Source organism: Zonotrichia albicollis, chromosome 9 (genome assembly GCF_047830755.1).
Source record: "Zonotrichia albicollis isolate bZonAlb1 chromosome 9, bZonAlb1.hap1, whole genome shotgun sequence".
NCBI classification, from domain to species: domain Eukaryota; kingdom Metazoa; phylum Chordata; class Aves; order Passeriformes; family Passerellidae; genus Zonotrichia; species Zonotrichia albicollis.
Genome location: NC_133827.1, coordinates 11,204,925 through 11,232,128, shown reverse-complemented (window position 1 = coordinate 11,232,128; position 27,204 = coordinate 11,204,925). Strand labels below are relative to the sequence as shown.

General features: G+C 55.1%; 2 protein-coding genes and 1 pseudogene across 2 annotated transcripts; 1 reads left to right on the top strand and 2 right to left on the bottom strand.

Moving 5' to 3' along the window:
- Positions 1–5,106: 5,106 nt before the first annotated feature.
- LOC141730114 (serine/threonine-protein kinase PAK 3-like) lies at positions 5,107–6,743 on the bottom strand. Its single transcript, XM_074546748.1, has 3 exons — positions 6,596–6,743; positions 5,720–5,837; positions 5,107–5,327 (listed from the first exon to the last, which is right to left on the bottom strand). The coding sequence occupies exons 1-3, from the start codon at positions 6,715–6,717 to the stop codon at positions 5,208–5,210; spliced, it is 360 nt and encodes a 119-aa protein (XP_074402849.1). The 5' UTR covers positions 6,718–6,743; the 3' UTR covers positions 5,107–5,207.
- Positions 6,744–9,256: 2,513 nt separating this feature from the next.
- LOC141730113 (class II histocompatibility antigen, B-L beta chain-like) lies at positions 9,257–11,977 on the top strand (annotated as a pseudogene).
- Positions 11,978–23,990: 12,013 nt separating this feature from the next.
- On the bottom strand, positions 23,991–25,673 carry LOC141730016 (olfactory receptor 14A16-like). The gene has a single exon (XM_074546657.1). It carries the CDS (start codon positions 24,906–24,908, stop codon positions 23,991–23,993), a length of 918 nt encoding a protein of 305 aa, XP_074402758.1. The 5' UTR covers positions 24,909–25,673.
- Positions 25,674–27,204: the final 1,531 nt, after the last annotated feature.

Genomic DNA, 27,204 nt, shown 5'->3' with positions numbered 1-27,204 from the left:
TCCCGGCACTGCGGCTCCGATGGCTCCGGCTCAGCGGGAAGCCGTGGAGCCTCACTTCTCCTATCCTAATTAGGAGCATCAGGGCATCGCTTTGGTTTCCCCCAAAAAGGGAAAACCGCCCCAAACCCCTGTGGATGAGTGGGGGAGGGGAGAGATTTCTGGCGGAAAACTCCAAAAACTCAAAGCAGGATAGTTAGGAGTAAGTGTAGACCCTTAAATCCACCTTTCCCCCACGCCTCCCTCCTCCCAGCTGCACCTCCTACCCTGGCAGTGCTGCAGACAGGGAATGGGGCCGGGCTCAGTTCATGCCCCGGGGCTTCTCCCTCTGCTCAGGGACAGGAGTCGTTCCCCTGCTGCACCCTGGGCTCTCTCCCACCGGAGACTTCTCCAGGAACTTCTCCAAGCTGAGTCCATCCCACGGGGCACAGTCCCCTCCAAGTGCTGCAGCGTGGGTCACTGTGCCCCGGGGTCAGTCCTGCCGGGACAGGCTGCTTCAGCGGGGCCCTCTGGCCATGGGGTCACAGCCTCCTCTCAGGCGTCGCCGTGCTCAGCGTGGCTGCTCCGGGGGCTGCAGGGGGATCTCTGCAACCCCATGGATCTGCAGGGGAATCTCTGCAGCCCCATGGATCTGCAGGGGGATCGCTGCAGCCCCGTGGATCTCTGCATCTGGCACTGGCGTATTTGGAGGCACCAGGAATAGGCTGAGCCCTGCGTGAAGCTCTTCTCACAGTCCCCAAACCCTTCCCAGCACATGGAGGGTTTTACCTCCTCACAGCTCCCCGGGCTGCTTTTGCAACCCCTCCTCGTGTGGGATCTGTGGGGCTTTTCCTCCCCGTTGGATTCCTGCACTGTGGAGCCGTTCCAAATGGCCTCTTCCACGAGGTTCTGTGGCAGGGTTTTGTTCTCCCTTGTCTCTGTCTGCAGCTCAGTGCTTGGGGGAGGAAGGACAAGGAGAGGAAGAGACAGGGAGAAGGGCAAAGGAAAAGGCAGGAGGAGAGCAAGGAACAAGAAGGAACAAAGGAGGAAGGAAATGGGAAAGGAACATGGATGGATGAAGGACAGAATTAAGAGAGGAAGGAGGGTGCACAAGGAGAAGATGGGATTTGCCTCCATGGCAGAGGGAAGGGGAAGGAGATCCCCCCAGTCCATCCCTGGCAGGATGGCGTTGGCAGTGAGGCTGTCCTGCAGCGATGCTGGGCTGGGAGATGGAGCAGCAGAGAGGGGAAAGCGGCAGTGATTCCTCCTGCCCTGCCTCGCTGTCCCAGCCTGGAGCGTCCTGGCGCTGCCGAGGCCCTTGGAGCGTCCGGCACTCCGGAGCCCGAAGCTCACGGCTGCTTTATAAAGCTGACAAAGTCGGCAGGATGGGTCTGGGTATGATCTGCAGCAAACTGGGTTTATTGGTACAGGAACAGGGCACAGAGCTGAACAGGGCCCAGGGACAAAGACAGGGTTCAAGCTGAGGGCACAGGGGGTTTTTATATGGGGTAGTGAGGGTGGAGCTGAGGGTCAGGGTCCAATGGATATGGGGGAAATGGGGCAAAGGAGGGGTTAAGGGTTGAGTCAGCTAATGGGGAAACAGGGGCAGAGGAATGCAGTAAATTAGGGCCAATGGAGGGACAGAGAGGGAGACCATTCTAAGGACTAACCAGAAATGGGTAACAGGGGTTGAACTAGGGTAATTAGGCAAACGAGCAATTGGGGTAACATAACTTTCCATAAATCAGCATGTGCCTGCAGAGATCTATGGGAGAAGCAAGCTTCTCACCATAACCTTGAAATCTACTCTTCTTGTTGGGGACCAGTCCCCCTTGGGTGGGAGATTAAGACTCCCATGGGACTCCACAGCAGTGCATTTTCCTTTTCCTTGCAGCCTCCTTCTCCTCCGTCCGAAGTTTAGGATTGAGAAATCCTGGCTTTGGGGGAAGAACAATGGGTGAGCACCTTGGGTTTTGTGAGAAAGGAGCCTCACTCTTTAGAATTTTTGAAAGTTTAATAAGGAATAATAAGGGACAAATCAGTAACAGCACTGGGTGCTTGGCGATGGCCAGAGGCACACCGGTTAACCACAGCAACTCTTCTTGTCTAGTTTTTCCATTTTGTTGTTCAAATACATATTCATAATTGCTATACATATTCAAACATTTCTTTGAACTCGTTTACATGTTCCTGGAATTCTTTAAGTTGGGTTGACCCCCAACTCGCCATTTTAGAGCACGTGCAGGAATCGTGGATTGCTGTTTTGACGGTTGTGTGTCACTGCCTCACAAGGGCCCCTGTTCTGTGGTTTCAGCAGGTGACAGTTATTGACAGTGGAAGGGTCAGTGGCAGGGGTCCTCATCACATCCCTTCCTGAAATGTTATCTGACCATGCAGAGGGTTTTAGCTATTTCCACAACTACTTTAAATGAACATCATCTACTTCACAACCATCTCTGAGTTATTATTGTCAGTTATTTACAAAAATAAAAGCAGTTATTATTTCACAACTACAGCTATTTCTGCAAAAGTTAACATTATAATGGACAACATATGGCATCCACTGTAATATTTTGCAAAAGTCAAAACTATAATGTATGTTTTTCACTCTGTCCACAGACTAAAATATCATCCACAAATGATGTTCTGAGGATATGAGCTACACAGGGGCCAGGGCATTGGCCACAAAAAGCTGACAAATTATACTGTAGGAAAAGGAGGTAAAAGTGATTACAAACTGTACTCTATCAAACTCGGTGTGATTAAGAATATTTTGCAGAAGTCAATAGATAATAGCAAAAGCCAACACTACCCAGTTATTTATAACAAAGCCAGGGCAGGTTTTCCCTTGCATGGAGCACTTGGGCCTTCCCCGGGCCCCTTCTGCCCTCGTGCAGGGCCGGTGGCATTTTCCAGCACACCCAGTTTGTAACCAAGAGCCGGGTGCAGCCCAGAAGGCTCCAAGCGCCTCCTTCCAGGCTGACTCTGAGGTGCCGAGGCTGCTCTGGGCTCTGCCAGGGCTCTGCTGGGGCTCAGCTCTGGGCCAGGCTGGGCCCGCTCTCCCCTCACATTGCTCCGGGCAGCTGAGGCACAGCGGGACAAGGAAGGCACACGGCAAGGCAGTTGAGGGTTAAGAGAATTTTTATTCAAAAAACTGCCATAACAAACAGGCTGTCCTAACTACTGTAAACTAACTACAACTGCTAACTACCATAACTGACTACCAGTGCTAACTGCCATAAATAACTAGTTGTCCTGACTACTGTAACTGAAAGCTGTCCTCAAGGGCTTCATCTCCTCCACTGCTCCCTCAGTTGCTTTGCTGCAGTGATCAGAGGGTTCAGGCTGGAGAGAGGCTTGGCTGATGATAAAAATGGGTGCTGCCCAAAGGATACAAAGGAAAGAAATGAACTGTTACTTTCCAGAGTCAAGTTCCTCACAGGCTCTGTTGCAACAGGACAAAGGGACATGGTTTGAAACTCAGGAGAGGGAAGCCGGCTCAGATTAGATCTAAGGAAGAATTTTTTAACCAGCGGAGTGGGGAAACACTGACAGAAGGTGCCCAGAGATGTGGGAGGTGCCTCCTCCCTGGAAACATCCAAGCTCAGGTCAGGCTGAGCCCCCTGAGCTGCTTGAAGATGTCCCTGCTCGCTGTGGGGCACCAGGCCCAGATGAGCTCCAAAGGAGCCTGCCCAGCCACAGCAGGTGAGGATTCTGCTTGCTCTGCCTGTGGAACGCAGCCAGACTGGAGACTGTCGGAGGGGGCCCCACAAGAAAACCCCTCCCTGGCGCTGCTGCTTCCCCTGCAGCCCCTGGCCCTCAGCTGCAGCAGCTCCTGGGCAGCCCAGCGCCGCTCCTCGTCCGGCTCCAGGCTGCACTCGAGGCAGTCCCGCAGCAGAGCCGACAGGCGCCGGGGCTGCTGCAGCTGCGGGCTCCCGTTCTGCCGGATCCGAGCGCGAGCCTGCAGGGAAAGCAAACTCAGCGCTCTGCCAGCTCCCTTCACACCCACACGGGCTCACATCCACCCCGGGCCTCAGCCCCAGCTCCAGGGGCACTTTCCTCCCTGCCACAGATGCTGCTCACAGCTCATTTTGCTATGCCAGCCAAAGAACCCAAACCCTGGGGCTGCCACAGCCACTGCAACATCCAAATGATCTCGCCTTGAGAGCCAGTTGCATTGGCTGACTCTGTTAGTAGGAACCTCCATCAGAAATAACACATTTTGCTTCTCCAAATGTGGACACCAGCTTTACAGGCCATTTTCCAGAGTCAGTGTGGTCTGCCTGTGTTATTTCAGAGGATTCTTACATCAAGTGCATCTCTGCAGTGCCACTGACACTCAAGTAAATGCATTCCTGATGCCCCATCCCAGAAACTGCCAGGCAAGAAACAGGAGGTTTGTGATGCTGAAAGCTCAGGCTTGGTGACACAGAGAAAGTAGCTTGGACTAGGAAAGAAATACTTTAGACTATGGGGATGTTAAACCATCATCTTTATGTTTTCAACAAGTTTTCCAGTGAGAAGAATCAGAGGGAAATCATCTCACAAAACCTCTTTTAGAAACTCCTGCAGAAAACTTGTTCGGTTTGGGGCTGGGATGTGGGGTTGGTGTGGAGTTTTCTTGCAAGGTAACATTAGACCTGATGCACTTGCTTCACATTTTCAGGTCATCGTCACAGCCAGATGAGCTGCAACAACATAAATCCCAAAGCACATTGTTGCTGGAGATTGCATAATCTTCGTCTGTGTTGGGGCTGGAGTCCTCTGGGAATTCCCTTCCCATGTGCAGAAACCTCCAGCTGCTGTTCCCAGTGCAGGGTCCCCCTGTGCTCACAGGCCTCTGCAGCCACTGCAGAATTTGCCTCTTACCATGGCCGCCGTTTCCCTGAAGTAAGGAGGTTCTCCTTCCACCATCCCGATGGTCACAGTGCCAAAGGCCCAGATGTCCACCTTGGGGCCATAAGGAGATCTGGTCACAACTTCTGGGGCCATCCAGCGAGCAGTGCCCACCATGGAGCTGCGCTGGTCCTGCTCAGGGCTGAGCTGAGCGCAGAGGGCAAAATCAGCTGAGGACAGAAACAAACCCTGTCAAAGGCAGCTGGAATGAGGAAACCAAGCACCAAGATTCCCCACTTTCAGTCTGAGAGTGCAGTAGTGAAGTCAGCTGGAAAAGCCCTCAGGGCTGTAGCCAAGGAAAGATGGAACTGGACCCTTCAAGAAACCCTCAGCTTTCATGCAGTGGCTTTTACTGATTCCCTGACAGAGCCATCCATGCCCAGGAGGATGTTGGAGCTCTTCAGATCCCTGTGGATGACCCGCTCTGAATGGAGGAAATCCAGGCCCTGCAGACACTGAGAGAGAACAAGAAACACCAGGGCAAAAACCAATGGCCGGAATATATCACACAAGAAAGGACAGTCCAGAATTGTGCCAGCAGCGGCTTTGCTGTGACAGGCCACGAGTGCAGTGCACACAAGCTCCAGGCAAACGGTTCAAGGCAAAGCTGAGAACAGCAAATCAAATCCAAAACAGACAGAGAGTACCACAACAGCAGGAGAGAGAACAAGAACAGAGCAGAAGTGCAGTGATGCTGGCAGGCCGTTCACTGCAGAGGCTCTTTCTTCTCCAGCTCACACAAACAACACAGAAAGAAAGCCCTGAGCATGGAGCCACTCCTGTTCTCACGCCCTGTTTGGAAGGACCATCGTGTCCCAGCCATGGAGTGACAAGCAGGATCCCTCACCTCCCGACTGACAGCTGCCATCTCTCCTTCAGCCATGCGTGTCTGTCTGACAACGTCCTGCAAAGTTCCTCCATCCATATATTCCATCACCAGCCAGAGATCTCCATCAACAAGGAAGCTGGAAGAGGAAAGCAATGGCATGGAGATGAGCATGCAGAGCTCAATTCCCCCATGGAAAAGCCTGGAGTGGAGTTTTGTTTCCAGGTCAATTGTCAGTGAGGACAGAATCAGATGGAGAGACATTCCTGCCAGGCTGCACAGCCCTTGGAATCTGCACAGTCTAAAGGAGAAGGAGACACCTGTGAGAAAGAAGAGGCCTTAGATGGCAAGCAGGTGAAAAATGCAGTTTAGCAACAGCCCAGATCAATGTGGAACCACAACCCTTGGCCCCAGCTGGTTCAGCTCCTGAACTCATCAGTTCCACCATTCCCTGCAGAACAAGGCAACACAACTGCCAGGGTTATCCAGGGGAGGAGGCTGTGCAGCACTTGGGACAAAAGCAGCCAGAAAACCTTTCAGAAAGTCCCTTCAGAAACAGGCAAGGCCAGTTAAAACTGGGCAAATGAGGCATTTCTAGACACAAGAACCTGATCTTCCTGGCAACTGTAGCAATGGAAAAGGGCTGGGAAGAAGAAGCCAAGGGAAATAATTTCTGCTGTGGTTTATCAGCACTTGTTAGAAGACACAGCAAATGGGGAGGAACTTGAAGGAAAAACCAAAGCAAAGCAACAAAAGCACTTGGAGGGAGTGAACTGCCAGGCTGTTGTTTTGGGAAGATGTGGCTGGGTCAGGCATTTTCCAAACAGGCTACAGACTCCGGATGCCAGGAAAGGTTAACGCAGGGCCCGGGCACGGGATAAGAGCTGAAGCACTCACCTGTCCAAAGAGTTGACAATGTTGGGGTTCTTCTTGTCCTTCAGGAGCAGGATCTCATTCACAGCTCGTTCCCTGTTCTGCCCTCTGAGACTCATTTTCTTGATGGCCACCTGAAGGGACATTGCAGCCCTTTAACTGCAGGAGTCTGTGGCAGGAGGCCACAGCAAACACGGAGTGAGTCGGAGCCGGGCTGGGCCCAACTACCTTGGGATGGAACAGCAGAGCTCAGCAAGGGCCATTCCCACAGCCCATTGCTCTGCCAGCTGGGGGCTGCTTACAGGACATATGCCAGAGACATTTGGCCTTGCAAGCTCTGCAGAAATGGTCCCTCAGCTGTCAGCCTCAAAGGTCTAACAACATTCTCTGCACCTACAGTCTTCTCTAATGGCCTCAACACTATTATTATTATTATTATTATTATTATTATTATTATTATTATTATTAATAATAATAATAATAATAATAATAATAATAATAATAATAATAGTAATAATATTACTGTAACACATTTTGCAAGCAGGAGGTAATTCTGGTTCTGTGAAAACAGAGTAAAACAGCCAGGAACCCTTTAGCAATTCTATGGGATTTGGTCATGATTTCAGATCCAACTGCTCTGTTTGGGATTGCACAACAAAGCAGACACACACACTCATTGCTCAGGTGATCCCTGTCACAGGCTGTCACTGACACCAGACCCAAACACAACTGCAGGATTTAGGAGAGAGCTTTGCTCTGGACATCCATCTTCTCATTTCTCTCCATCTCCCTCTGTGAACAGCTGAAGTTGGACTAATACCCCAAACTGAGCCCAAGCAGGATCTCTCCCTAAATAGGCCTTGATGTTCCCTCTGAAGATGAAAGGCAGGATGGAAAAATAGCTAAATAATGTTCCTGTCTGAAGATCCTGTTCTGGGATGAAGATTAATGGGGCCTCAGTCTCCAGCAGCTGATGCATTCACACTTTCAGATATGAAGACCAAGCCAGGGTGTCCTGCTCTGACAGACACCGCTGCCCTCCTTGCATTCCTTGGGCACTTGAGAAGGACCAAGTCTGTCCCAGCTGTGCTCTGCAGGCTGACACTGCTCTGCCTGCAGAGGAGCAGCCTGGACAGGAAAGCTCTGCTGGCCCCCAGAGCTGCAGCCACAGCTCCCAGCAGAGGGGAAAGCCCTGCAGAGCTGCCGGCAGTGCTGGGCGTGTTGGCACTGACCTCTCCTCCAGTGGCCCTGTCGAGTCCTTTAGAAACGGCTCCGAAAGCCCTGGAGACAAAAGAGCAGAGAAGAAAGAAGCAGTGCTTTAGGCCCTGGCAGTGAAAGCCAGCCCAGACAGGAGATCTCTGCTGCCTGCAGCGTTCACAAACACCTGGGTGCATCGACCCTTCCAACAGCAGCACAGCAGCCACCAGCCCTCTGTCATGCAAGGTGTGCAAGAGAAAACTGAGACCCAACACGAAGGAATTGGGCTGGAGCAAATCCCAATAGTCCACACTGAATTGCTTTAGGTCAAAACCTGAGGTGAGAAATGGGTGTCTAAAGAACTGGAAAAGAATGCATTTCATCCTTTTCCATTTTCTGCCTCAGACCTGCAGGTTCCCCAAGGGCCCTGCCATCAGGCAGGTGATGCATTTTCCCCCAGAGTGCATCAGCTCTGTGTCTGTTACTGAATGTATGGGGTCTGCTACCTGTGCTAGAGTAGAGCACTTATTAGTTCATCTCTGGTTTCTTTTTCTAAACCATTTGGTTGATAATCCTGACCAGTGGATATTTTTTGAAGGAAAATATTTGAAAGAAATCTTCTTGAGAACTGTTTTCTGACAGTCACCAGATGGTGAGTTGCTCTTTTAGGCAATCCAGTTCCAGGGACAGAAGATCTTCCAGGTCCTGCTCCTTGGTGCAGGCAGGACACTGCCAGCCTCAGGGGCCTTTGACGGCACCTTCTGACCACAGTTATCAATTCTGATCAGGACTGAGACAGCAGGGTGGTAGCCCAGAGTCTGAAGCTGCGAGTGTCCCGATTGTGGGAAGAGCTTCGTGCGCTGCTCCAGCTCCATCCCCCATGGGAGGATCCGCGCTGCATGATCCCCAGTGACCCCCGTTGGGCAGAGCCCTGGTGACCCCTGTTCTGGGTGATCCGTGTTGGGCAGGAGGGTGTTGGGAGATTTCTTTCCCTTCTCCTTGTGCTGCTGTGATTTGGTTAGTAATAAATTCCCTCCGTGTGCCCAGGCCGGGTCTGTTGTGTCCGTGCTGGATTTGCTGAGGGACCTCTCCCGGTCCTTGTCCCCACGCAGGAATCCTCGGTTCCATTTTCAGTCCCTGTGCGGCTGCGGGGGGCAGGGACAGAGCGGCTCTGGGGGTGCCTAGCATCGGGCCAGCATTACCGCTCGCCACTAGCTGCCCTGAGATGCCGCACACCTGGGCACGCATTGCTGGGCTCACCTGAACTCCCACCTGCCCAGCGCCCCAAGGTTCCCCCTCGCCAAAAAACCCCCAACTCGGGGCTGCAGCGTCCCGGAAAGGCCTCAGCCAATGGGAGCGCAGGCAGGCGGCAATGCTGCCAATGAGAGGTCGGGGCGTTGGATTGCCTCATCGGTTGCCGGGCAGAGCCCGTGGCCGATCGCTGCCCAGAAGCGGCGGCAGCCAATGAGAGCGCGCGGCGCTGCCGAGCCCACCCTGCTCCGGACTGGCGCTCCCAGCGCAGCGCGGCTGCTTTGGGGCTGCTGCTCCCTGCCCGGCCCCGGCCATGGGGCGAGGGGCGGCAGCTGGGGCCCTGCTGGTGGCACTGGTGGTGCTGGGAGCCCCCCCGGCTGCGGGCGCGGAGCTCTCGGGTGAGCAGGGGGCGGGAGGGGCTGGGACAGGGGGGGAGAAGGGGGAAAAGGGGGCGAAGGGGGAGCCCGGAATGGAGGGGGAGGAGAAGGGGACCCCCAAAGGGAGAGCGGGAGGGGCTGACGGGTGGGGGGAGGGGAGGGAGGGGTAGGAGAGGGTGGGGATAGGGGGGAAAAGGCGAGGGGGGAGCCCAAAACTGAACTGAGGGGGCTGGAGATTGAGGGATTTGTGGGAAAATGGGGAAATGGGACCCCAAAAGTGATTTGGGAGCGGCCGAAGGTGGGCGGGAAGCGGATGTGAAAGAGGAAATGGGGAAAGGGCGGCAAAGAGGAAGCGGTAGCGCGGGCAGGAGGGTCCCATGGCGGCCGTGGGGCACAGGGGGTGCGGAGTGGGGATCCGGGGTGGCCCTCGGAGCGCTGGGGGCGTGCTGGGGACAGCCCCGGATCTGTGTTCTGCACTCACAGGGGTGTTCCAGGAGATGAGAACGAGAGAGTGTCACTTCATTAATGGTACGGAGAAGGTGAGGTTTGTGAGGAGGTACATCTACAACCGGAAGCAGTACATGATGTTCGACAGCGACGTGGGGGTGTTCGTGGGGGACACCCCCTATGGGGAGACACAGGCTCGGTGCTGCAACGGAATCCCGGAAATACTGGAGGATAATCGGGCTGCGGTGGACACGTTCTGCCGGGCCGGCTACGAGCTTGCTGCCCCGTTCCTCACGGGGCACCGAGGTGAGCGCGGGGCAGAGCGTGTCCCCTCGGGCCCTGCCCTGCCAATGACCCTGGAGCGCCTCAAAACGTCTCTGAGAATCAGCCCAGAGCCCTCAGCCCTTCTTCGGAACAACCCCGGGGCCTCCTGTCCCACTCAGTGTCCCCCGTGGCTCTCCCAGTCCGTCCCAGTCCATCCCTGTGCCTGCCCGGCGTGTCCATCCCGGTTGTCCGTGTAGCCGGCTCCTTTCAGCCAATGAAAGGGCGTCTCACTGATGACTCATCGGTTGCCATGCAGAGTCCCTGGCGCTGAAATCCCGAAGGCCCCGCTCTGGACTCGGCCTCCCAGTGCCGCGCACTTCATTCCCAGTTAATTCCAGGGCCACCAAAATCCCTCCGAGTGCCATCCTAGTCGCTCTCAGTACTTCCAAAGTCCCTCCCTCCTCTTCTCGGCCTATTCCCAATCCATTCCAAATTAATTCCCAGTTCATTCTCCGTTCAAGCCCGGACGTCCTACATCCGTCCCAGTGTGCCCCACCATGTCCCGTCTCTCTCAGTGCCCCCCCAATCGCTCCCAGTCCCTCCCTTGCCCATTCCCAGTCCCTCTCCAGCCAAACCCAGCCCTCTCCTCGCTCTCTCCCAGTGCCCCCCAACGTGTCCATCTCGCTGGTGCCCCCCTCAAGCTCCCAGCCCGGCCCCGGCCGCCTGCTCTGCTCCGTGATGGATTTCTACCCTGCTGCCATCCAGGTGAGGTGGTTCCAGGGCCAGCAGGAGCTCTCGGAGCACGTGGTGGCCACCGACGTGGTCCCCAACGGGGACTGGACCTACCAGCTGCTGGTGCTGCTGGAAACCCCCCCCCACGGCGCGGGCTCAGCTACAGCTGCCAGGTGGAGCACGTCAGCCTGGAGCAGCCCCTGAGGCGGCACTGGGGTACGGGGGAGCCCCTGGGGGCGCTGTCAGAGCCACTGGGCTGTGCTGGGAGCCACTGGGAGGGAGCTGGAGAGAGCCGGGCTGGGACTGGGAGAGGGGCTGGGGGCTGGGCAAGGGCTGGGAAGGGGTTTGGGGAATGCTGGTGAGGGTGGGATGGGCTTGGGGGGGTCCTGGTGGGCACTGGGAGGGAGTCTGGGGCTGCTGGGTGTGACTGGGAGGGATCGCAGTGAGCCCCGAGGGGCTGGAAGGAGATCGGCGATGGCAAAGCGGGGCTCGCCATGAGCTCGGTTGTGCTGGGCACAGACTGGGAGGGCACAGACTGGCTGAGTCCTGCTGGGGCTGCCAAGGGACTGCGAGAGGCTTTGGGGGTCCTGGGGCGCTGGGGGCAACTGGGAGGGGGCTGTGGGATGCTGAGAGGGACGGGAGGGGCTTTGGTGGCTCCTGGCCAGGACAAAAAGGGATCGGGGGGACGTTTCAGGGGGTCCTGGCTGGGCTGGGGGCCACAGGGAGGGCGCTGGGAGGGGCTCGGGGTGTCGGTGAGAGGTTTTGGAGGTGCTGAGCCCTGCGGACCCCCCAGAGATGCCGCCGGACGCCGCCCGCAGCAAGATGCTGACGGGCATCGGGGGCTTCGTCTTGAGCTTCGTCTTCCTGGCGCTGGGGCTCGGCGTCTCCCTGCGCAAGAAGGTCAGGGCGGGTGCCGGGGATGGCGTCCCCGCCGGGGCGGAGCGTGTGCGCTCCCGCCGGGGCCCCCAGATCGGTGTCACCCCCTTTTCTCTGCCCACAGAGCTCCTGAGCCGGCGGCGGCCGCAGCCCCTCCCCGTGGGCTCGGGCCCGGCCGGGACCCCCCGCTCCGTCCCCGCTCCGCTGATTTTGGGGGGTCCCGTGTTCCCCCCAGCCCCGCTGGCGCTCTGCCCCCGCCCAGTGCCTGCTCCCAGTACTCCCAGTAAAGCTTCCCAGTTGGGCCCGGGGCCGTTTATTGGGGGGCGATGGGGAGGGGTTTTGGGGGGCGATGGGACGGATCTGGAAAAAGGGAGGGGGACAAAGGGTGGGGGCTTGTGAGGGTCTGTCCAAATTTTCCCTCATCTGCCTCACGATCGTCATTGGGGACCAATGAAGAGAAGACCCCCCCTGCCGTCTCTGTAGGAGAAAGTCACATGCCACAAGGCCCCAAGACCTGAGAGCACAGTGCTAAGCCATTGTTCTCACAGGTGTTGTTTCCTGTGTGCTGCACTGAGCCCAATGAGAAGAAGAAGGGGCACCGTGCCCTTTTTGCAACAACAGCCTTGGAAGCTGTCCCACCTCTCAGCCTGGCTGGACTTCTCCTGAGTTTCAGGTGGTCTCCCCACAGAAGACCCTCACCTGTTTTACAACCACCGGGACAGACAGACTGAGATGGAAGGAGCCTCTCCACCAAGGACTGAGACATGGAACCCCCATGTGAAAAGGCCCCTCTGCTCCTTCCAAGGACTGGGACTGAAACCCCCAGCCCGGGGCAGGTGTGTGGGGGAGGCAAGCTGACCAAAGCGAGATGTTTGCCTGCAGGTTGTGACCGCTGCACCAAGAAGACAATGGCTCTCGCTTACTGCTGAGAGTATGGACTACCTGTTACATCTGTTCCTTATTGTATCTGTTTCCCCTCCCTTGCAATTTCCAATAGTTATCATAATAAAAACCTCTGAGTTAGTGAGAGACTAAAACTCCCTCAAGTTCCCCCCAGACACTCCCAAAATCCCCCCCAAACCTCCTCAATACCCCTCCCCAAATTCCCCTCACGACCCCTCCAGGACCCCTCACCTGTCCCTGCGCCTCCTCAGCAGCTCCCGGAGCCCCCCGTCCTCTCTCCAGCGCCTCCCGCAGGACCCGCCAAAGCCCGGGGCGGCTCCCGGGGGTCCATAAGGGGGTCCCGAGGGCGGGGCTGGGGGGGGGAGAGGGCGCCCGCTCCATGCCCGGCCCCGGGGTCAGGGGGCGCTGCGTCAGGCTCGGCTCTGAGCGGCACAGGGGTGATGTGGGGGGGGGCGGGAGTTGCTGAGGAGAGACGCTCGGTGATTGGTTGATTTTGTAGAGGGCGTGGTGATTGACAGAAGTTGGGCGGAGGAGGCGAGCAGTCGAGCGGTGATTGGTTGGATAGAGGAAAAGAAGGCGGGAGTTGCTGACGGGAGACGTGCGGTGATTGATTGGTTGGCTCGTGACAGACGCGTGACAGGCGGGCGTGTCTGAGGGGAGGCGTGCGGTGATTGGTTGGATTGGGGCACAGGGAGGCCGGTGTTCCTGAGAAGAGACACGCAGTGATTGGTTGGTTTGGGGCAGTACGCACCGTGATTCGTTGATTTGGGAGATGAAGCGTGGTGATTAAATGGTTTTCGGCAGGGCACGCTGGTATTGGCTGGGAAAAGTCCTGGATTTTTAAGGCATATTCCATTTTTTTTGGTGAAAAACTCCCAAGATTTTTAAGGAAAATTCCCGTGTTTTTTAGGAGAAACATTCTCGGATTTTTTAACCCCACATGACCCCAAATAACCTAAATAACCCCAAAGCACTCGACATAAAACCTAAAGAACCTCCAAAAAACCCTAAATAATACCAGAAAATGCCCAAAATAACCCCAAACAAATCCAAATAACTCAAAAAAAAAAACCAAAACAAAACAAAAAAAAAAAAAACAAAAAACCCAAATTAAACTCAAAATCCCTCAAATGATTTCAAGTACTCCTAAAAAACCCATATACACCAACATTAACCCCAAGAACCACAAGTAATTCCAAAAAAACCCAAGTAAACCTGAACAAACCCAAGTACTTCCAAATAAACCCAAATATTTCCAAATAACCCCAAATAAACGGAAATAAACCAAGTAAAACCCAAGATAATCCCCAATTAGTCCATATATAACCCCAAATAAACCCCAAACCAACTCTAACTAAACCCAAAAAAATCTCAAGAAACCCCAGTTCTTCCCGTCCCCGCCCCAAAACAGATCCCGACCAATCAGAACGCGCGGCACTGACGACCTTCCACTTGCTGGGCACAAACTCAGAGCACTGGTCCCTCTCAGCGATTCTCAGCCAATCAGCGCCCGGCCCGACTCTGACTCGTCACTTGCCCGCCACAGACCAAGGCCTCTCACTGAGGTAAATAGTCAGAGACCGCGCGGGCTAATTTCCAACCAATCAGAGCGTGCCTCGCTGATGACTCATCAGTTGCCAGGAGCGGAATTTGGTGGAGGGAGAAGGTGACCCTAGTGATGGGGTGGGGACCCCAAATTAATCCAAAACGGGGTCGGGACCCCAAAACGGAGCAGGAGGGGCCTGGAGCCCCCAAAACCAAACACGGGGGAGAGGACTGGGGGAACGATCGGAACGGAGAGAGTGGGGAAAAGAGGGTCGGGACCCCAAAATTGAGCTGGGAAGGGAATGGGACCCCCAAATTGAGGTGGGAGGGGAATGGAATCCCCAAATTAAGCTTGGATGGGTATGGGGTCCCAAAACTGAACTGGGAGGAGGATGGGAAACCCCAAATTGAGCTTGGAGGGGGGTTGGACCCCCAGACAGGATTAAGCCAATTTTGTTCCTGGAATATGTAAAGTACTTCATGGATATGCAACAAGGCTATGAATATGGAACGGACTGTTGTAATGGGAGACAAGGACCATCGAGCAAAGGTTGTTATGGCCACCAACACCCTCCAGTTATGTTTGGGGATACCCCTTAATTCATCTGGTTTTATTTACATCATCCTGTTGCATATTCATAGACACTCATGCATATATATAAACTAATTTACATCTTTCAGGAACTATTTGACATGGCCCAGCCTTGGGGCTGTCTCCCTATTACAGGAGTCTACATTGAAATGGAAAATGTAAACCCCCTCCCTTTGATTACTATTATTATTATAGTATTTTATTTTGAAATGAAGGGCCTCTCAGGCAAAGATATGGGAGCAGAAAAATCAGTACTTTATTAGCAAAAATTAAAAATACAAATGCAGTAATACAAACAAAAAGAAAGAGTGACAGAGTCAGAATCCTCTGGGAATTCAGTGAAAAAGGCTGATCCTCTTGGAATCCAGCGGGAAAGGGCTGATCCTCTTGGAATCCAGTGGGAAAGGGCTGATCCTCTTGGAATCCAGTTGGAAAACGGCTCATCCTTTAGGAATCCATTTTTTACCCCCCAACGACAGGGTAAGGGCAGGGCCGTGGAGATTTTATAGGGTATCCCAAGGGTGGAGTTGGGGTTCGGGTCAGGGGAGGAGTTCTTATAAACACAAGAAGGGTGAGATCAAATTCCTGCCTCTTAGCAACAGCAGCACTCCACACAGAATATGTCCCCAAATACTAAATTACCTCTAAAACAACTGAGAAATTATGCAATGTCAGATATATTCGATGAATTTACTTCATTTAACCCAGTCTTGGGTGTTTTTAAAGGATGAAGGAGAAGCAGAGGAAAATTAAGGCCAAACAAAGAGGAGAAGCAACCAGGTGTGTTCTCAACATGGATCACAGGGAATGTGAGAGACCAGGGCTGTGCCCAAAGTGCCTCCTCCAGTGGGGGATGGAGCTGGAGCAGCGCACGAAGCTCTGCCCGCACTCGGGGCACTCGCAGGGCTTCCCTTAGCGGTGCCTCCATTGGTGTTGGGTCAAGTGAGAGCTGTGTGAGAAGCTCTTCCCACATTGGGGACACTCGTAGGGCCTCTCCCCAGTGTGGATGCGCCGGTGGGTGATGAGGGCGGAGTTGCGCTTGAAGCCCTTCCCGCAGTCGGGGCAGCGGAAGGGCCTCTCCTCCGTGTGACTCTGATAGTGCTGGAAGAGAACGGAGCTGGTCGGAAACCTCTTCCCACACTTGGAACACTCGTAGGGCCTCTCCCCAGTGTGGATCCTCTGGTGCATGATCAGGGTGGAGCTCACGCTGAAGCTCTTCCCACACTCCCCACACTCGTAGGGCTGTTCCCCAGTGTGGATCCTCTGGTGCACAATCAGATCGGAGTTCCACCTGAAGCTCTTCCCACACTCCATACACTGTGGAGGCTTCTCCCCATCATGGAGCTGCTCATGAAGCACCAGCTCCGAGCTCTGGCTCTGTCTCCGGCCGCCTTCCCAGCCCAGACTGGCTCTTTCCCCCTCAGATCCCCGCCGGCTGCGTTTGCAGCCCCTCCTCGTGCGGCATCTCCGGGGCTTTTCCTCCCCGTTGGCTTCCTGCGCCGTGGAGCCGCTCAAAACGGCCTCTTCCACCAGGTTCTGCCGCGGGCATTTGTCCTCCCTGCTGTCCATGCTCAGCTCCTGCTCTGGGGGAGGAAGGACAAGGACAGGATGGGATTTGCCTCCGTGCCACAGGCAAGGGCAAGGAGATGCCCCAGGGCTGAGCTGCAGCCGGGGCCGTGCTGGGCTGGGAGATGGAGCAGCACAGAGGGGAAAGGGGCACTGACTTCCTCCTCACCTGCCTCAGTGTCCCGGGGCATCTTCCTCTTCCTCGCAGCCTCCCTGGGGTTGGCAATGGGAAATCCTGGTTTGGGTAAAACAAGGGATGAGAGCATTTGTAGGAGTGTCGGGGGGTAGGACACTAGGATGGGTCGTCTCGGATGGAGACGAGAGATCTCTGCAGCCAGGTCGTGGAACTGGAACTTGCAGTTTATTGCAAAGGGCCTGGGTGCAGGGCCCTGCTTAGAGCTGCCAGCCACAGCTCAGAGCAGGCCCGAGAGAAGAGAGGGGTAGAGAGGATGAGAGGGTAAGAGAGGAAGAGGGGAAGAGCGTAAGAGAGTGAGGTTCCCGTTGCAATACAATAAATCTTCTTCTGAGTTGAGTATTCTATTTCTCACTAACCAATCTAGTGCAAGATACAAATCCTGTAGCATTTACATACAGCCTATAAAAATCATTACATCACCATACTGTGTTACAATTTAAACCCTAAAAACTACTCTTTGGACCCCTTCTGTTGAGCCATTGTGGTCTGCTCTGACCCCTGGACCTGTCTGCAAGCAGAGGGAATTGTATCATCAAAAGGGGATTACCTTCAGTTAGGCCACACCATTGTTTTCCAGTTATTCAGTAACTAAAATATCTAAAAGTTTGCTTTCATCTTAATCTTGCTTATAGTTTCTGTTATGAACAAAAATTCGGTTAATATTTTTTTGTGAGAAAGAGTTACAGGGCCGCAGCCAGATCTGTCTCTGCCAGGGTTCTTAGTGCTTTGTTATTGTAATACCGGGTCGTTGAGGCTTATCTCCTCTTTTGTATTAGTAAAAGGCCTGGCTGGGTGGGGTGGATGGCCCTTCCCCGAGGCAGTGTGCTCTTCCAACATAGGGAAGACACCTGAGAGGGGGTGGGGGGGGTTATGCAAAGTGACTCCAAGACCAGAATGCTTTGAGACCTCGACTCCAAAATGCAACGAGAAAACCCCAAAAACAACGAGCCAAATAAGAATTGAGAGACTAAAGTGGTGTCTGGACATGAGGAGCCAAGTGCTGAGCCTGCAGAGATGCGGAGCCCCTCTCGCCCTGAGCAGAGAGTCGTCCCAACGCCGGGACCAACCCCCTGAGAAGCTCAAAGGACTAACATCTGACGGGGACACCACGCCCTAAGGCTCCCACGAGGACTGGATCCCCCGGCTCTGCCCCTAGTGGACAGAGCTGCGCATATCCTCCTCCTTTGAGTCGCCCTGGGAGACGCGACGGGGACTGCAGCCCTGCCGAGCCGCCCAATCCTGAGCTGATCACTTTTAATAAAGGCATTAAAAAGGAGAAGAAGTCTCCTGGCCCTGTTTATTTCAGTTTCTATATTCTCAAAATCATTTGCCAGACAATCATATTTATAAGGCTTCCCTGTTTCTTCTTCCCCAAGACACGTTGAGTTTGAAGGTCCCTCTGCCCGAGTCCATCTCTACAAGTCACCGGAGAGGTGGGCTGCATAAAACCTCCCAAACACCAAGATTCAGCCCTGAAAAAGCCTCCCAGGAGTTCCCTGTCCCTGGTCCCTCCCCTGTGGTGTTCAGGGGTTCCCCCCTGTCCCAGCTGCTGGGGTCACGCTGGGATTGGGGGTCCCCCTTCCCCTTGGTGCCTGCCATGCTCAGGCTGCTGACAGCCCCAGCAATGCCAAAAGCTCCCCCCTCTTTGCTCTCCCCATTTCGGGATGCCGGGGCTGTTTGGGCTCCCAGGCTCCCTTCTCTCCTCATTCCCTGCTCTGGGCTGCAGTGACTCCAAGGAGTCCCCCCTGCCCCTCTCCAGGCTCTTGAGGCTCCCGCCCATGGCGGTGCTCCCCCCTCTCTGGGCTCCCCACTTTGGGCTTCTGGGGGACACCGGGCTCTGCTCCTCCAGGCTGCCTCTGCCGGCAGCTGCCACCGGCACCCCCGATGTCCCCCCAAGGGGCCTTTTCTGCTCTGCCTTGGACTGCTTCATTCTCCAAACATTCCCCTAAAAACTCAACCCAGGGACCCCCCGGGATATCTGGGCCCAGCTCCCCCTGCCACCGCTCACCTGCGTAATGGGGGGAGCGATGATCCCACAGGTGGGGGCTGCGAATTCAGGGAAGGAATGACCGCGTGGTTTTCTCCTCTCCTTGATGCTCCTTTGTCCCTCCTCTTCCTCCCTCTCCTCTTCCATCCCTCCTCCCCCCTAATCCCGCCTCCTCCTCCCACTCCATCCCTCCCCTTCCCTCCCTCCTCCTCCTCCCCCAGCAGCAGCCACACCCTCGGTGCCCCGTTCCCGCAGCCCGTGGCAGGAGCGGGGATGGAGCCGGGACAGGTCGGGATGGGCAGCGCGGGGCTCTCGGCTGCTCCCAGCCGCTGCGGGCGGGGGGAACCCAGCCTGGGCCAAAGGAGAGGCAAACCGGGCAAACTGGGGGCTGCACATCCAAACTGGGCCTTGCTGGGGACCCTGCCTGGGCACTGCCAGCCCTTGGGGCTCCTCTCGGCACATCCGCCAGGGGAGAACGCACACAGGGCTGGGGCATCCCAGCAGTGGCAGCATTGCCAGGGACTGGGCTGCACTGGGATCAGACTGGGAGTGACTATGACTGGACTGGCTTTGTACTGACATCATAATAGGATCGTACTGGGAGTGACTGGGATGATACTGGGTTTGTATGGACATCATACTGGGATCATACTGCCATACCAGGGCAGATTGTGATCACTGATGGAGACTGGGATCATGCTGGGATCATACTGGCATCTTACTGGCATCATACTGGGAGTGAGTAGGAGCCAGCAGTGAGCACTTGAGACCATGTTATGGGCAATTGGATAAAATGGGCAATAATGGGATATACTGGGCAAAAATAAAATGGGATATACTGGGAGTGACTGGGATTATGCTGAGGGTGACTGGAAGCAGCTGTGAGCAACTGGGAACACGCTGGGAGCAACTGGGAGGAACTGGGAGTGACTGGGTGCATGCTGGGGGGATTGGAAACTGCTGGGCTTATACTGGGATGAATTGGGATCATGATGGAGGTGACTGGAATCATACTGGCACTTAGTGCCACTAAACTGACGTTGACTGGGAGTGCTTGGGAGCAAATGGGATCATACTGGAAGGAACTGGAAAGATGCTGGAGGGAGCTGAGATACACTGGGACATGCTGGGAGTGACTGGAATGAAAGTGAGGGCGAGAGGAATGTGAACCATGTAGAACAAAACTGGTTTATTCTGGCAGGGACTGGGAGAACACTGGGGCCATATTTGCATCATACTGGGAGAGACTGGACTAATACTGGAAGTATCTGAGAGTGACTGGGAACACACCCTGCACATCATCGCCCATACTGGGCCTGACCGGGTGCAACTGGGAGCACGCTGGGAGGAAATGGCATCATACTAGGACTGACTGGGTTGATGTAGGAAGCAACTGGAACCACGCTGGAGGCAGCTGGGACCACACTGGGAGAGACTGGAAGCAACTGCGATTATACTGGACCACATTGGGAGGGCTGGCATGTGACTGGGATCAAACTGGAGCTTACTGGGATCATACTGGGGCTGAAAGGGAAAGACTGGGATCACACTTTGGGCTACTGGGAGCAACTGAGAGAAACTGTGATGATGCTGCAAGCAAACTGGAGGAACTGGGAAGGACTGGATGCATGCTGGAGGCAACTGGGAAATACTGGGCATGATTGGGGGATCATACTGGGATAACTGACACCTTACTGGGGCCACTGGCGGTGCCTGGAAATGACTGCAGACATGCTGGGGGCAACTGGGATATACTGGGAGTGTCTGGAACCATACTGGGGGGACTGGAACCACAGTGGGAACAACTGGGACCATGCTGGGGAGAACTGGGACCACACTGGGGGCAACTGGGAGTGAGTGAGACCATGCTGGCTGGGACTGGGATCATCTGGGGAGTGACTGGGACTATATGAGGGACAACTGGATACTACTGGCATCACACTGGGGGGAACGGGGAGCAACTGGAACCATGCTGGGGGCAATTGGGATCCTACTGGGATCACAGTGGAAGCAGCTGGGCCCACGCTGGGGGAGAATGGGATCATACTGGATCACACTATCAGCAACTGGGACTGCACTGAGGGTGACTGCGAATGGCTGTGAGCAACTGGGATCAGGCTGGAAGCCACTCCAGCCAACTGGGAGTGACTGGGAACATGCTGGGGCAGCTGGGTTTTACCGGGAGAGACTGAAACCATAGTGGGGGTAAATGGGAGCAACTAGAACCATGCTGAGAGATAATGGGAGCAGCTGTGTCCATGCTGGGGTCATACTGGGATCACACTGGCACTGACTGGGATCATACAGGGTGTGACTGGAAGAGTACTGGGAGTACCTGAGAGTGACTGGGATCCTACTGGAACCAGACTGGGAGTGACTGGAAAGGTGCTGGCCATGACTGAAACCAGACTGGAGGTGAATGGGAGCAACTGGGCCCACACTGGGAGTCACTCTGGCCATGACTGGAATAACACTGGGAGGATCTGGGAGTGACTGGGGTCATACTGGGGGTGACTGGGAGTAACTGGGATCATAGTGAAAGTGACTGGGATTATAGCAGGAGTTACTGGGATCATTCTTGGAGCCACTGGGATTGCAATGGGTGTGAATGGATCCTGACTGGGGGTTACTGGGAGCTACTGGGCCCATGTTGGGAGGAAAATGTGGAAACATTGGGAACAACTGGGATCACCTGGAAGAAACTGGAACCATGCAGAGGAGACTGAGACCACACCTGGGATCATACTGGGAGCAACTGGGACTACACTTTGGGCAACTGACAGAAACTGGGATCGTGCTGGAGGCAACTGGGAGTAATTGGGAAAGACTGGGATCATTCTCAGGTAATTAATGCCTTACTGGGGCAACTGGGATAAAGTGGGAGTGTTTGTAACCACAGTGGGGGGACTGGAACCACACTGGGAACAGCCAAGACCATGCTGGGGACAACTGGGAGGGACTGGGAGCAACTGGGAGGGACTGGGACTATTCTAGGGACAACTGGGATCATGCTGGGATCACAGTGAGAGCAGGTGGGTCCATGCTGGGTTAGACTGGGATCACACTGAGGGTGATTGGAATCATGCTGGGATTGACTCGGAGTGGCTGTGAGCAACTGGAATTGTGCTGAAAGCAACTGGGAGAAAGTGGGAGTGACTGGGAGCATGCAGAGGGGGGACTGAGAGAAGCGGGGGGCACAAAGGGGGTAGGGGATTATTTTAAGACATTTTTCTTTCAAAACAGCACCTACACATACAGAATCCTCTCCTGCCATAATGTGATGAAATATTTTCTGCTGATTAGAGATTTCCGGTGGATTTGCTTTTCTTCTGTTTGTGGCCTTTGCTTTTTGTGGTTGGTTTGTTTGTGGGGTTTTTGTGTTGCTGTGGGTAGATCTTGCTTTGTTTTTTTAATTGAGTTTGGGGTCTTTTTTTCATTGGGTTTGGGTTTTTCCCTTTTGAACTGTCTTTCTTCTGATGCATAAATTTTCTCTGCCCCTTCTTGGGGCTTGCTTGGCACCTGATGGCAAGACCAACTCGGTCACCTTGCCCAATTACGTTTTGCAGTCACCATGAACTAGATGAGTTCAGTCACAGACTCCCTGCAATTTGGCAGCATCCACAAAGGAATTGGAAGTACATTTCATGGCATTGTAGAGACAATAGAAATATTCCACAGTGGTGGCCGAGGGCTGGTCACTGAGGGATGTCACCAAAGCGTGGCTGCCAAGAGGACTCTGTACCATGGATGACATCTGACCCTCATTGTTCAGCCAAATTCCCACCCAGCCCATGTTCCACTCCTTCAGCCCAGCTCTCTCCAGTCTGGCTCTGAGGAGACCACAGCAGACCCTGTCCCAGGCCTGGCAGAACTCTGGGCACACAACATCCTCTTCTTTTCCCTCCCATGTGGGTTCTGCGGTCCCTGCCCTGTTCTGCCAGTGCCTGGAATGGCTGCAGGAGGATTTGCCACATCCCCTTCCCTGCTGAGCCTCACCAGGCTGTGACTCTCCCAGTCCCCCTCCCTGCCCTGTGTGCAGACTGGTTCCATGCCTGCCCTTCCCAAGTGCCCAGGACCCTCTGGGATGGCTCTGGCCTTTCCAAGAGGTTTGAGAGAGGTCCCACAGTGACACCACACAGCCTTCTCAACAGCCCTGACACCAAAGGCCTTTTCCACCTCCCTCAGTTCCAGGTCAGTGCCCAGAACACAGCACAGCCCTGTCCAGATCCTCAGGCTGGTTCAGAAGGGAGGCAGCTCTGATTTCTCCCCACAGACCCTCACTGTATCCAATGTCTATCTGTGCTGTCCATGGCTGCCCTGAACATTTTTTCCCTGGAGCCTCCCTGCATGGGATATTTCTCTCTGTGCAGTCCTAACCACAACCCAGCAAAGAATTCAGGTGTTTTCCCAGAGGACGTTACTTCCAGAGTGAAGCGGCCTCAAGGCCCTGTTTGTGCCACTGAAGTTGTGCCACCCCTGGGTGCTGGGTGCTGCTGATGGTGTTTGTGCTGATGGTGTTTGTGCTCACTGGGGTTCATCTCCCCCCACACACACGATTCACTGCTGAGATCTCCTCAGTACAGAGCAAACATAGTCTGCTGGCCTGGTCACTTGGTGTCCCTCCGTGCAGGGACAAACAACCTCCTGCAGGTGAGGAGAGGCCAGTGCTGGCAGTGGTGGTTGCAGGGACTGGTGTGGGACAATTGCCCTGGGGCACCTTCCCAGGCTGTCCCAGAACAAAGACAGCCCAGGCCCTGCTCTGCTTCTGCCTCAGGTCCATGCCAGGAGCTCTGGCTGTGCCAGGACACTGCTGTGAGCCCCCCTGCACACTCGCCCCCTGCCCCAGGCACTGGGCTTTGCTGTGCCAGGGCATTCCTGGAGCACATTGCTGACAGCAGCTCTGGAGGGGAGCAAAGCCTCCCTGCCCTGCCCTCAGGAGATGCCCTTTGCTGCTGGAGCTGCTGTGCTGGAGCCCAGCTGTGTCCCAGCAGTGCCCATGGCCTGTCCCTGCCTGTGGCCACAGCAGGGACATGCAGCAGGACAGTGACCAAGCTGCCAGAGCACTCCGGCCTTACAGCCACAGCAGGGCTAGGAGGGACAGGGTGGAGTTGGGCCGAGCAGCTCTGAAAGGACCAATCCCTGCTGCTCCCTGGCCATGCTGCTCTGCTGGGACTGTTTTCTCCTTCTCCCCTCTAACTTCGTGCAGGTCTCAGAGCTGGGATACCAGATAAAACAGACACCACAAGGTACTTTATTTTCTTCAAATACCGCAATAGCCCAAAACCTGGTTTGCAGAGCATATGGGTCAAATTCAAGAGGCAGACAGTGAATTTGATGGGGGGATTAAAAAGTTTCATTGAGGATAGTTTTTTGAGAGGAAAAACCCACTGAACATTACCAAAGGACATGGGAACATCTGTTGGCCTGTCACAAGTTCTATTCCAAAAGCTATGAAGAAGAAAATGGGAAATTGGTTGCTTCAGAAATCAACCATTCATCATTTTCCTCAGGGCAGCCTTGAGCTCCTGGTTCCTCAGGCTGTAGATAAGAGGGTTCAGGGCTGGAGGCACCACTGAGTACAGAACTGACACTGACAGATCCAGGGATGGGGAGGAGATGGAGGGGGGCTTCAGGTGGGCAGAAAAGCCAGTGCTGACAAACAGGGAGACCACAGCCAGGTGAGGGAGGCAGGTGGAAAAGGCTTTGTGCCGTCCCTGCTCAGAGGGGATCTTCAGCACGGCCCTGAAGATATACACATAAGAGAAAATAATGAACACAAAACATGTGAGTTCTAAACAGGCACTAGCAGCAAGAAGCCCAAGTTCCCTGAGGTAGGATTTGGAGCAGGAGAGTTTGAGGATCTGTGGGATTTCACAGAAGAACTGGCCCAGGGCATTGCCATGGCACAGGGGCAGGGAAAATGTATTGGCTGTATGCATGAGAGCGTTGAGAAAGGCACTGGCCCAGGCAGCTGCTGCCATGTGGGCACAAGCTCTGCTGCTCAGGAGGGTCCCGTAGTGCAGGGGTTTGCAGATGGACACGTAGCGGTCGTAGCACATGATGGTCAGGAGAAAAAACTCTACTGACACAAAGAAGAGAAAGAAGAAAACCTGTGAAGCACATCCTGTGTAGGAGATGTCCCTGGTGTCCCAGAGGGAATTGTGCATGGCTTTGGGGACAGTGGTGCAGATGGAGCCCAGGTCGCTGAGGGCCAGGTTGAGCAGGAAGAAGAACATGGGTGTGTGCAGGTGGTGGCTGCAGGCTACAGCGCTGATGATGAGGCCGTTGCCCAGGAGGGCAGCCAGGGAGATGCCCAGCAAGAGGCAGAAGTGCAGGAGCTGCAGCTGCCGCGTGTCTGCCAATGCCAGCAGGAGGAAGTGGCTGATGGAGCTGCTGTTGGACATTTGCTGTCTCCAGACATTGGAACCTTTTGAAGGAGAAAAAAAACAGAGACAAATGGGGGGAGATTCCTCACAGGAAACTCAAAGTCCTTTTTCGTAGACATTTCCTGCCACAGAACACCTCCCCTTGCCTCTGTCTAGGAGATCTTCCTTCACCTTTGTTGCTGGAGCCCTGATTGCTGGTGGCCAATGTTGTGTGAGGAGCTGGACCTTGGCCTGCAGGACACCTGGGAGTCAGCCCTGACCCCCAGTCAGTGCAGGGGAACAGTGAGGGCAGGGATCTGTCCTGGTGTTTGGACTTGGACAAAAAATCTTCCAGTAAGGCAGAGGAGCTGCTTAAGTGAAGGGATGGGCATAACAGAATGCGAGATTCTGTTGCACCTGGGGAGAACAGAGTGTCCAGAGAGGCAGGAGCATTGTCTGAGGCTTAGTGCAGACTGAGGGGAGCTGCTCTGTCCCTCTCCCCTGTTCCAGCTGCCCTGCACTTGCACCTTTCTGAGATTCACTCCCATGTTACCCTGGACAGCCAGGAGACACAGCTGAGAGCAGATGGATCCCTGGCACACAAAGTGGCTCCTGCCTTTCCCAGAGTCAGGAGAGTGGGCTCATTGCCAGCCTCCAGGCTGCCCTGCCCAGAGCTGCCCGGGCACAGGGAGCTGGGACACCCCATTGCTGTGCTCAGCCTGCACAGGAGGAGCCCAAGGGCTGGGCCTGGCCCTGCAGCTGGAACTGCCATTGCACAGAGTCCCTCAGCAATACCAGAAGCACCTGGGCAAGGCAAGGAGAGAGAGAGAGCCGGGAGGAAAAGCCTTTCCCTGCCCTGCCCTGCCCAGCCCCTGCCAGGCAGCAGCAAGGCAGGACAGTGGCCCTCAGGCCCTGGTCAGCAGGGAATGGGCACATGGCCACAGAGATGCCCTTCATCTCTGGGGCTGCTCTGCCAGCCCAGGAGGGACTGAGGGCCCTGAGCCCCCGGGCTGAGGACTGTCCTGGCTGCGAGGGGACACAAGAGCTGTGCTGCTCAGGGCAGTGTGTGCCCTACAGGGCAGGCCCTGCAGGTGCCACATCTGTCCTGCAGCAGGGCTTCCCTCAGCACTGCCTCCCTCCCTCCCTGCCCACGGCTCTGCTGCTGGAGCTGTCCCAGCCCCAGCTGCTCCTATGGCTCCTTCCCTGCCAGAGCTGCCAGAGCCCAGCCCAGCCCCTGGGCCAGCCTTGCCCTGCAGCTGCTCGGCCCTGCAGGGATTAAAGAACAGCTCCCCCAGCCTGGGCATCATGGAAAGGTGATGCTGCATGGATCTGGAGGCTGGGCAGGGGCAGGCACTTGCTGAGGTGCCCAGGAATCCTCAGGGTGATGGTTTAAGAGTCTCAGGCCCTGCTCTGCCCTACACAGCTGAGTTTCTTTTGTGACCAAGCTGAGCCGGGGAAAAGTGGGAGCACAGATTCGGGAAAGCAGAGACCCAAGCAGGAAACTCCTGCCCTGAATGACCTCATGACAAGTCCCCTCAGAAATGAGCTGGGCATGATCTGGAGCTCTGAGCAGCCCTGTCTGCAGCCCCAGCTTCACCCCTTGCAGCTGTCCCTGGCAGCAGGAGCTGTCCTGCCCTGTCCCTCTGACGGTGCCCAGGGCAGCCCCACTCTGCAGCACATCTTCCTCCTCCTTCTCTTCATCCTTCTCGTCCTCCTTCTCCTCCTCCTCCTGTGCCACAGAGAACCTGGGAGAGTCCTCCTGACACATCCCTCAGGCTGTGGGGTGTGCTGGCTTCAGGAGATCCCTGCAGGAGCACAGGCAATATTGCCCTGCACCCACACACTCACCATGCACAGGGCTGTGAAGATCTTGCCCCAAGTGAAGTCTCAGCTCAATGTCTTCACAATCCTGATTGCCTTCAGCCTGTCTCTGCCTGACTCCTGTCCCTTCAGTGCCTGCAGGCAAAGCCCTCAGGCCTGCTGGGCTGGGAGAGGAGCTGGTCCTGGGACGAGCTGTTCCTTTAAAGCTCAGCAGCACAGACACAGCACAAGGAATTTAATAAGCCTCTTGGGCTTTAGTGTTGTTTACATCAGACTCAATCCCTGAGAGAGTGTTCAAAACACTTCTGAAGAACTCAAACTTAAATTGAAACTCCAAAGTTTTTTGTAGTTTAATAAGTCCCTCTGAGAAAGTGTCCCCAGGTTCCAGGGAGAGCAGAACACTGGAGGTAGTGATGACAGCTGGGCACAAACAAGGCAAAGGTGTCTGTGGTGCTGAGCACACCTGGATGTGTTTCAGGAATGCAAAGGGCCAAGGCCTGAGCCCCAGCCCCTG